Raw genomic sequence first — 10,888 nt, 5'->3', positions numbered from 1 at the left:
ATGAACAGGTCCTTTAGTAAGTGCTGCCAACTGAAAAAACAGTTAACTATTCATGAAAATTCTCTTTAAAATGCTCTTATGAAGTTTTTCATAACAATAGAAGAAAAAATCATAACAATTAATAATATACTTTTCAATTAACCCAACTTTAATATTAATCTTCTAATAAATATTTTTTTTTAAATTAATAAAAGAAATGAAAATTGAATTGTCACGTGACAATCTGCACATGCGCACATTGTCCCTTGCGCATCAATCGTTTATTTTCAAATTTTTGAATTCTCTCCAATGATTTTCATAATTTCGAGAAAAATGTAATTTCAAAATTAATTACTTTAGGAATTTTTATTTTTAATAAGAAAATGTTTACCATTTAATAAATATCATATTTTTATTTATAAATTTTTTTTATTAAATAATGCAATTTACCGGTAATATTTGAATTGAAGAAGTATCAAGTGCGCATGCGCAAAGTGTCACGTGATAGTTTAATTTTCATTTCCCATTTATTTAAGAATTGAAAATAGTTTTTAGTGGATTAATAATATTATGGAGTTAATTAAGTAGTGTCTTAATATTTGTAATTATTTTTATTTTTATTGTTATTAGAAAATGCATAATATTAAAATAGGGGACATTTGAAAAACATTACGGTGAGAGGTTTATTTTTCATACAGTTGGTAGCGCTACCGACATGGCTACGTTCAGTTCGCTACAAAGTTCACAGTGTCGCTGCAGTCGCGCAACAGTTCATCGCTCTTGCCTCGTGCACAAATATTTTTGCATCAAAAAAGTATATTTATCTGAGTATTTCACTTTATTTATATTGAAATCTTCTAATTATATCTACAGTGTTAACTAGTAACAAAGATTGATTGATAGGATTAAAGTAAATTTTCGATTTTCAACTATTTGGAGTGTTTAACAATGACCGTGTTACATGCCTTGTCAACAATGCCGGTGAGTAATTTTCGACTTATTTATTCATCTATACTTGTGAAAATTGCCATTTTTCGTTTATTTACAATGCCCTTTGAATATTTTTATTCTATTTTTCGTATATGAGAATGAGAAAATGTCTTTCTTTTAACATAACCTGCCGTCTCTTGATCGATTTCATGCTCCATGTTCTCTATTGACGTATATTTTTGCCAAATCGATTTTGCGTCTAAAGATTGAAAAATATTGTCTGTAATCACAACAGGTTTGTGATTATTCATTAGTACGTTGATTTATTGATAATTTTACCATGATGCCCCTTGTTTTTTGTCGACAATTTGTGAAAATTTCTACATTTGTGTGTATAATGGATTGTCCGCCATTTTTGTTGCATATATATGGGAAAGTTTATTTTACAATTGTCCTGGCGGATTTAATTATTTAAATGCAATTTATTTATGAATAAGTATCAACTTATTAATATTTTCATAATTACATCATAAATATCATATTAATTATATTATTATATAATTAATATGATATTGATGATGGAAAAATGTGTTCATTTAACGACAATGAAGTCGGAAATGTTAACAATTTGCCTCTGTTAGAAACAAATATAGTTAATTATTCTTAATTAATCGACGTTAATTACAATTTCTTGGCTTTTGGAAAATAATTCCATACCGATTATTGACAAATGTTTATAAAATTACTTAGAAAGTAAATATTAAAACATTTGGAAATATTGCAAATATTTCCTGGAAGGAAAATTGTTTTTACACCCCTGTCGGGAAATAGATCTTGTGCAGGCGCTTTACCAGTAAACATTTTTTCTTTCTTATTGCAAACTATTTGCATTTTTCGAACGTTTATTAATAGAAATCGTTTTTGATTTTTTAGGTTAATATTTCTTAAAAAATAGGAGTATATTTTCTAAAATTATTATATATTTTTTTTTAATTTTTAAATTTTTCTAAAACATGCGCATAAGTGTAGGCAGTTCTGCGCGTGTGTGTGATTTGTTGTTTGCAAGCAGACGAAAAAGAATTAACCATCATGAATTTCAACTGCAAAATATTTTAATTTATCATTAAAAAACTAATTGACTATTTCGAAAAAGAATGTAAAATTAATTTTACCAACAATATCGATAATATATCTAAGATACACGTTTTTTTTGTGCCTGGTAAGTGAGAATAAAAGCAAATTCAATCAATTTAAGTTTTTTAGGTTAGGTTCTAGAAAAATGTCTCAAAATTACAATTTCTTTGTTATTTAAAATTTTTTTTATCAATATCTAAAGTAAATATTAAGGAAAACAAATTGAATAAACATTTCTCTTGTAAATTCTTTTCTTAAATTTTCAATTCAGTACAATTTTTATTCTTTGTTTACTAATTCTCTGCAACATTGAAATTTGTCATTGTTGTTGATTTTCATTATTAATGAATTAATTGAACACTATTAATTATTTAAATATTTTAAGTAAATATCTTTTCGTTAAATTAAAATTAATTTAAAAATGTTCACTTATTTGGAAATTAAATGTTTACAATAATAAATCTATCGAACATGAATATTTTCAGAAAATTCTAATTTCTCTCGATATTTTTTAATAGTAAAGAATGGAAAATTAATAATCGACTATAATAATTATTAAATGATAGTAAAATATAAAAATAAAGAATTTGAGAATTGAGAATTTCTAAAATTTCTTTAAAGAAATAAAAGAAAATTTTTTTACTTTACAGATATTTTCAGCAGTTAATTAAGGAAAGGGAAAGATGATTTTTGATCGTGATTATTCAAAAGTTCCCTGCATTAGGCAAAGTTTTCTCAATGGCATAGGGGCAGGTGTTATTGGTTTAGTGGCAGTACTTATGATGACAAGTAAACCTCGTTTAGCTGCAAATTGCTGTATTGGCGCATTTGTAACAGTTTCTCCTGGTTCATTCGTATATTGTCAGTATAAATTGAAAAAAACTAAAGATTTATTAATGGAAGCAAAAATAAGAGCAGTTAAATCAGAATAGTAAATTAAATTTAGATTTATAAAAATATTTATATGTACATAATAATAATTTACCCAATTTTGTATAAAATTGTTGAAAATAGTTAAAGTTTTTAATGATTAATAAAAAAAAATATTCTTAAGTTTTAGAATAATTTCAGTTTATTTTTCAACGTCGCACATATTTCGAATTCTTTAAATATTTATGCGGGCAGTTTAAAAAAAATTCCCCAACTCTCTAGATTTTAAAATATAACAGATTTTTTGCTTCAGAATTTAGTTAATTTGACTAATAAATCGAATTTTTTAGTAAAATTTACTAATAGCATAAAATTAGTCACTAATTCAAATTATTAAACATTTGTTATTAATTCGAAAAATTATTTTAAAAAAGTAATAATTATAGAAAAAATAAAAAATTTAATTCGTTGGGAAAATTAAATTTTAGTTTTTAATTAGTAGCTAATTTTAGAAATTATTTAAAATTAAAAAAATTTTTAGCTTATTTTTTATTTTTAGCTTTTTTTATTATTTAAAGATTATTTTTTAATAAACTAATTACTTTTTTACTGAATTAAATAAAAGACTACTTTCTATATTTCTCGAAAAATTTGAAATCGATAATTATTTAAGAGAAAAGAATTTATTATTTAAAAAAAACGGTAAAATTAATTTTGCATTTCTATTTAAAAATGAAATACAACACATTTTCAGTCTTAATATATATAAATAATATCTATTATCTTCCATTCTGAGTAATAGATATATTTCAGCAGCTGTTATTTGAAATTAAATCACATGTTTTATTCACGAGATTATACACGTCAGCTCTTTTGTCTCTGCGAATATTTGTTTTTTTTCTGTTTTATAAATATTTCACAATTGGTTTCGAAATACATGTCAGCACACTTTTAAAGTAATAACAACAACAAAAAAAAAATAAATAAAGAAAATACGAAGAGTCATGTGGGAACAATGTTGTTTTTAAATTATGAAGAAGTTGCATATAATACCTTCTATTTTTGAAAAAAGACTAAGCAATTTATTATTATTGTTATTAATTTTTTTTTCTTTAAATATATGTACAGGGCGTATATCTAATGGCGCGCAACATAAACAGTAAATTTGTTACCACTAGAATACAATATTTGATTAAAAATTATACAGCAATTTTTTTTTTTTTTTTTTTTTTTTTTTTTGAAAAAGCGTTTTTTTAGCTTTTATTATTTCTTTATAGTTGGTTAATATAACGCTCTCCTAAATTCTATTCACAGTATCATTTTGAAAATACATTTTTACTGATTTAACAGTGTCATTTTTAGTTGTTTTTTCTTTTCTTTCTTTTTGTTTTTTTGTTTTTTTTTGGTAAAATGCGTAAGAGTCTAGGAAGGCAACACTTTCCTCTATAGACATTTTAGGAGCTAATTCACTGGTATGAAAAAAATATAGTATTTGGGAAGAATTTTTATATAATTCTTATATTTTAAAATATTTTTGAAATATTTCTCGAATATTTTTTGAATATTTAGATATTTCTGGAATATTTCTTAAATATTTGAATATTTCTTGAATATTTGAATATTTCTTGAATATTTGAATATTTCTTGAATATTTTTTAAATACTTCTTAAATATTTCGTAAATACTTCTGTTTTTAAATATTACGTTTATTAGCGATTATTTATTATTCGGTGATTATAATATTTAATCGTTACGGTAATTATTTTTTTCAAATTATTATAATAAAACAAAAATTTATTTGTTTAATTATCTTAAAATTAAGAAATTAAATTCTACTATTATGTAAATCGCTATTTTATATAATAATTTTTCCGTTATTTTTCTTTTTTTTTGCATTTATATAAAAATTCTTCCCCTAGTATGCCGATTATATTTACGGTAACAGAGGCAAGGATTCGCCATCGGAAAAAAAACCCTGTATATATACAAATATTTGCATATATAATACAGATATAAATATATACATACATAACGTAACATCGCACTAATTTTTTTTTTTTTTTTTTCGTGAATTGTGATAATTCATTAAACACTACAATTGCTTATTTTAAATACATTATACATAGTTAGCTAATGTTATTATGAAGAGCGAATTGTTGCCATTATTATATTTTCTAGTACCTGAAAATTGTAAATTCCAAAAAAGAAGAAAAAAAGGGAATTCGTATTTAAAATAATAAAAATAAATAAATGTGTATTATTTAAATATAAATTTATTTATATTGTATAAATTTTCTATTTATAAAATGTAGATAAATTTATATTTATGTAATGTAAATGAGTTTGTGTTTGTAAAATAAATATAAGTATAAATATAAATATATGTAAATAAATATATAATATAAAGAAATGTATGTTTATATATTTTGGATACATTTTATTTATATTATGTAATTAAACATATATTTATAAATATACTCCTCTATAAATGGTGGCAAAAGTAAAATTGTAAATATTGTTAAAAAAAAGCCAAGAAAAAGTAAAAAATGTTCTTAATTCTACAACCTCATAGTTGGTGATATACACGCTGTCTTTGCGATGGTATTTTCATTATTGTATATAATTTTTTTTTTTTTTAAATTTTTTTACTCTCACGCCCATTCAGATCGGACAAAGCTTAAGATTATGTGATTCGCTACTTTTAATGACTTGATCTTTTTGAAACAGAAATTCAATGAACTTAATTTGATGGTTCATTGATTCTAATTCTGTTTCTTGTGCCGCGAACTCTTTTCGTTATATTAACGATTCGATGTTACAATTGGTATTAGCGAACACCACCCTTTGAGTGTGCTATAAGCCACTGCAACGTTATGTCGATATTGTCCTTTTCCTTGCACGAAATACTGTAGCAACATATTTCACGGTCTTGAATTGCAGACAGATTCCTAAACAAAAATTTCTTATTATTTCTTTCGCTGGAATTTTAATTCTTTTTACTCTTTTTTCCTTTAGATAGGAAAGTAGGGTTGCCACAGGTCAGAGAATTTAGGGATTTTTATTAAAAGTACTGAAATTAGTTAAATTTTATAAAGTACATATTTAATTAATTATTAAAAATAATGGATTTTATAGAAGAATTTTAGTTAAAAACACTAAAAAAAAATAATTAAATTTTGGAGAAGTTACAAATGATTGCAGAAATTTAATTATTTTCAAAAGGAATAGAATTCTTCGGAGAAATTCAATTACGTTCAAAAATTTAAAAAAATTCTCGTCAAAATTTCAATTATATTTATAAATAATAAAATTCATCTTCAAAATTCAATTATTTTCGAAAATTTAAATAAATAAAATGCTTATAAAAATTTCAATTATTTTCAACAAATTTTCCCTAATTCAATGATCTTTAATATCTACTATTTTAATAAAATTTTCCAAAAAAATTCAATTATTTAAAATAAAATTCTACGCAGACATTTAATTATTTTCATAAATAATAAAAATTTCAGAGGCATTCAATTATTTACAAACTTTTTATACATTTCTTCGCAATAATTTAATTATTTGGTAAATAATAAAACTTTTTACAAGGAACAAAATTCTTTTCAGTAATTCAATTATTTTCATAAATAATAAAACTATCACAAAATTTTAATTATTTTTAATCAAATTCCTTGAAAAATATAATTCTTCTTAAAAATTTTATTAAAATTCGTCAAAAGAATTCAATTATTTAAAAATTTAGTAATAAAATTCTCTATGAAAATTGAACTTTAAAAAAACATTCAATTATTCAACAAATTGTTTTTTTGTATTTACATAATTGAATTCTCGTTAAATTCGTTAAATTCAAATATTTTCTTAAAACCTAAAATAAATTCTTTCCAAAAGTTTAATTGTTTTCAAAAATATACATAAAACTCTTAGCAAGAATTCAATTATTTTGTTAAAATACAAAATTCTTCTCAAAAGTTTAATTATTTTCAAAAATATAAATAAAACTCTTTACAAGAATTCAATTACTTTTATAAATAATAAAATCTTCCGAAAAATTCGATTATTTTGTTAAAATTTAAAATTCTTCGCAAAAGTTTAATATTATTTTCAAAAATATCAATGAAACTCTTTACAAGAATTCAATTACTTTTATAAATAATAAAATCTTCCAAAGAATTCGATTATTTTCTTAAAATATAAAATCTGCTCAAGAATTCAATTATGTATTTTCAAAAAATTTAAAAAATCTTGGCTAAAATTCAATTATTTTCATAAATAAAAAATATTCTTCGCAGGAATTCAATTATTCTCAAAAATTTAAATGAAAATTCTTTGTTCGAATTCAATTATTTTCTCAAATTATAAAATTCTATGCAAAAGTTTAATTGTTTTCAAAAATTTACATAAAACTCTTAGCAAGAATTCAATTACTTTTATAAATAATAAAATCTTCCAAAGAATTAAATTATTTTGATAAAACTTAAAATTCTTCGCAAAAGTTTAATTATTCTCAAAAATTTAAATAAAACTCTTTGTTCGAATTCAATTATTTTTTCAAATCATAAAATTTTTCGCAGAAATTCAATTATTTTCAAAAATTTAAATAAAATACTTCGCAATAATCCAATTATTTTTATTAATAATAAAATTCTTCAAAAGAATTTAATTGTTTTCAAAATATTAAAAAAAAAATCTTCGCAAAAATTCAATTATTTTTATCATAAATAAAAAAATATTCTTCGCAGGAATTCAATAATTATTTTCAAAAATTTAAATAAAACTCTTCGTTCGAATTCAATTATTTTCTTAAAATAAAAAATTCTTCACTGAAATTCAATTATGTTAAAGAATTTAATTAAATACTCGTCAAAATTTCAATTTTCTTTATAAATAATAAAATTCTTCTCTGAAAGTCAATTATTTAAAAAAAATTTTTAACAACATTCTTAGCAAAATTACAATTATTTTCAAAAATTTTCCAAAAGAATTCAATAACACATTTAAAAAAAAATCTTTGTAGGAATTTAATTATTTTTATAAATAAAAAAAAAAAATAATAATAATAATTTAATTTAATTTAATTTAAAATTATAATAATTTTATTAGAAATCGTCAAAAAATTCAATTATTTAAATTTTTGTGGCAACCCTGAAAAGTATTTTTTCTAAAAATTTTCTGAAAATTTAATATTAATAATTAGGTTTCTAAAGTTAGCGTCGACGCCGTTCGTTGAAAAACGTTTTTTTTTTTACTTTAAGACTCAATTATTTTTGCGTTTTTATTATGAGAAAGTACTCTTACCCTTTTTTTAACTCCCTGACTGAAAGAAGGGAAATTAGTGTCATTTTCGACTCTAAAAAACCCAAAATAATAAATTTCGACGCTGAGAATCGACGCTAATATTAGGGACCTTGATAATTGATCTTTAAGATTGAAAATTTAGGGCATTCTTACATTCTTTCTATGAGTCCATTTTCATCCAAGGCATGAGGTAAATCTCTTTTGTTGCCGAGAACAAGGACAGGAATTCCCGATAATTGTGGTTTATCTAAAAGATTGTGCAATTCATTTCTGCTCGCTTCAATTTTCTCTGAGTCTGCAGCATCAACCATATAAACAATTGCATTAACACCACGACAATATCGTTCCCACATTGATCTAAATCTCGGTTGTCCACCAATGTCCCATACTTTAATTGTGACATTGCCTTTTGTTATCTTGCGCATATTGAAACCAACAGTTGGTATCATATCTTCACTAAATTGACCCGACTGAAAGAAAATTACTTTTTGTAAAATAACAATACGATATATTTATATCTCTCCTCTTTACACAATCTCTTTTACAATTACTTGCAGAATTTAACGAAAAACATATATCTGTTCCTTAAACACAAAAATTACTGTAAACATATTTAAATATATATATATATTTATCCGTGAATCTTATCTTGGCAAAATTTTGCAACTTGATAAAAATTTATATTCATAAAACAACAATGTAGTTGTTATATAATTGAATTTTAATAACAAAGGTATTTATTTCTATTTTTACATAAGAATATATTGTTTTTAAGAAATTAGGAATTTTATGCAGTCGAATTTATCTAATGTACAGTAGTCGTGAATGTTAAATTAATATTTGCGATAAAATGAAAACAAATGACTGTCATTAAAAAATGAAAAAAGTATGCGTAAAAAATTGATTACAATTACAGGCATAATTATACTGAGTGTAAGAAATCTAACAAGAAAAAAAGGGTCAAAACTTTTTTTTTTGGTCATTGTTTCACCTCTTGGTGAATTGAAAAACAAAACAATATATTCCAGTGGGAAATATTTGGATAAATATTGAAATGAGAAAATTTAACGGGGGAGGGGCCGCAGTACAGACTCAAGTAACCTAACCAAAGTAAAATGAAAGGAAAATTTTTTTTGACATGTGTATCCGAAATGTTAGAATAAAAGTTTTTGCGGTAAATTGATTTTATTGTGAACTAAAATAGAGGTTTTGAATTTAAAGAAGAGATATCGGCAAACAAAGAATGTATTTTCGAAAGAATGTAAAGTAAAAAATATATATATTCCCTACCGCTATAACATTAACGAAAGTAGTCTTTCCGCTGTATTGGAGGCCGACGAGTGTAAGTTCCATTTCTTCCTTCCAAAAGAGGGACTTAAACCAGTCCAAAATGCGATTGATTAAGGCCAACATTTTGAATTATATAAATTTATTTGCAATTATCTATATTGAAAATATTAAACAGTCGGGTTGTACACTCTTTTTTTGTTGATGATTATCCGTTTTTGACATGTAGCCATACGCACGACACAGATCGACTCCGTTTTTCAACTCTTGACAATTTTCTGTTGTACCCACCGTGCACAATCTATTGTCTCCAGGTTCTTGGACGCATGCGTCGAATTCGCCCCTAAAGAATGAAAGTTTGCACACAATTCAAAACGTGTATTTTATTATTTTTGAGAGGAAAATTTTAAAAAAGAGAAGAGAGAAAAATTTAGTTTCTTTTTTATCATGGTAGAATATTCTTCTGAATTTGAGTTTTTGGAAAATATTCGAAATTGGAAATTTGCAATGTCAGTCCCTAATTGTCAGTTAAAACTATGATTTTTAACTGATTCAAATTTAGAGAGTAACTAAAACAGTAATTAATTTAATTACTTTCCATAGTCAGCTACATAATGGTAGTTGAATTTTTCGACTAGGTTTTTTTTACTGTGCATATTTATAGTAGAAGTTGAAATATCTGTAATTTTGACACATTCTTGGCTTGTATTTTTTACTATTTTTTTATGCAAATTTTACTGTATCCAAATTAGTAAATTTTAGTAAAAACTATATTAAAATGCACTTCTGCTGTTGTAATATAAAAAATTGCTGCATACTCTCTGGATCTGAATTATTATTGTTTTCTACTAATTAAAGAGTAAATTAATTAAATAAACAAAATAATAATTAAAGTAATTTAACTTATTTTTAGTAAACAAAAAATACTAATTTAACAGCAGAAACTACTAACTTGATAGTCAAGTGTCAGCAAATTCAATTAGTGAATCTTAAGTTGTAAATTAATACTAATAATAACTAAAAAATAATTAATTAATATTTAAATTATCAAAAATGATGCATTCAAAATTAAATAAATAGTAAACTGTACCTATACTAATAAAACGGGTAAATTTTTACTATTTCAATTTGTAGTCAGTTAAAAAATTGCAAAGCAACATTGCTAAAAGTATCTGTTTTTTAATTAATTAAAAAAATATAATTTATTAACTAAATTTATACGAGCTTTTTAAGGTTTCCTAATAAAATTTTTTGCGTTTGGAAAAATTTCTTATTTAATTTATAATTCCCGCTATTTTATTCAAAGTTATCAATACAAAACACAAGATGTCTCTTAACTGCAGATTATCATTTGAATTTTGCATTCATTTCATATCAAGAAATTCAA

At 23.2% G+C, this 10,888-nt stretch overlaps 2 protein-coding genes across 2 annotated transcripts; one reads left to right on the top strand and one right to left on the bottom strand.

Annotated features, from left to right (window-relative positions):
• LOC122508527 lies at positions 1–3,096 on the top strand. Its single transcript, XM_043621940.1, has 3 exons — positions 1–8; positions 632–807; positions 2,716–3,096. The coding sequence occupies exons 1-3, from the start codon at positions 1–3 to the stop codon at positions 2,973–2,975; spliced, it is 444 nt and encodes a 147-aa protein (XP_043477875.1). The 3' UTR covers positions 2,976–3,096.
• A 2,169-nt stretch (positions 3,097–5,265) lies between these two features.
• On the bottom strand, positions 5,266–9,783 carry LOC122508544 (ADP-ribosylation factor-like protein 8B-A). Its single transcript, XM_043621966.1, has 3 exons — positions 9,505–9,783; positions 8,368–8,684; positions 5,266–5,861 (listed from the first exon to the last, which is right to left on the bottom strand). Exons 1-3 carry the CDS (start codon positions 9,625–9,627, stop codon positions 5,741–5,743), a joined length of 561 nt encoding a protein of 186 aa, XP_043477901.1. The 5' UTR covers positions 9,628–9,783; the 3' UTR covers positions 5,266–5,740.
• Positions 9,784–10,888: the final 1,105 nt, after the last annotated feature.

This window comes from Leptopilina heterotoma, unplaced genomic scaffold (genome assembly GCF_015476425.1).
Source record: "Leptopilina heterotoma isolate Lh14 unplaced genomic scaffold, ASM1547642v1 Lhet_54, whole genome shotgun sequence".
NCBI classification, from domain to species: Eukaryota; Metazoa; Arthropoda; class Insecta; order Hymenoptera; family Figitidae; genus Leptopilina; species Leptopilina heterotoma.
The sequence above is the reverse complement of the archived record's forward strand: the minus strand, read 5'-3'. Positions and strand labels throughout refer to the sequence as shown.

Excerpts from the sequence above, each read along its gene's own strand:
- LOC122508544 (XM_043621966.1), bottom strand. The coding sequence starts at position 9,627 with ATGTTGGCCTTAATCAATCGCATTTTGGACTGGTTTAAGTCCCTCTTT. Across the intron at positions 8,685-9,504 it reads CTTTCGTTAATGTTATAGCG|TCGGGTCAATTTAGTGAAGA; the intron begins GTAGGGAATATA and ends ATTTTCTTTCAG. Across the intron at positions 5,862-8,367 it reads AATGGACTCATAGAAAGAAT|GAATCTGTCTGCAATTCAAG; the intron begins GTAAGAATGCCC and ends ATTTTTGTTTAG.
- LOC122508527 (XM_043621940.1), top strand. Across the intron at positions 808-2,715 it reads AAAAAAGTATATTTATCTGA|GAAAGGGAAAGATGATTTTT; the intron begins GTATTTCACTTT and ends CAGTTAATTAAG.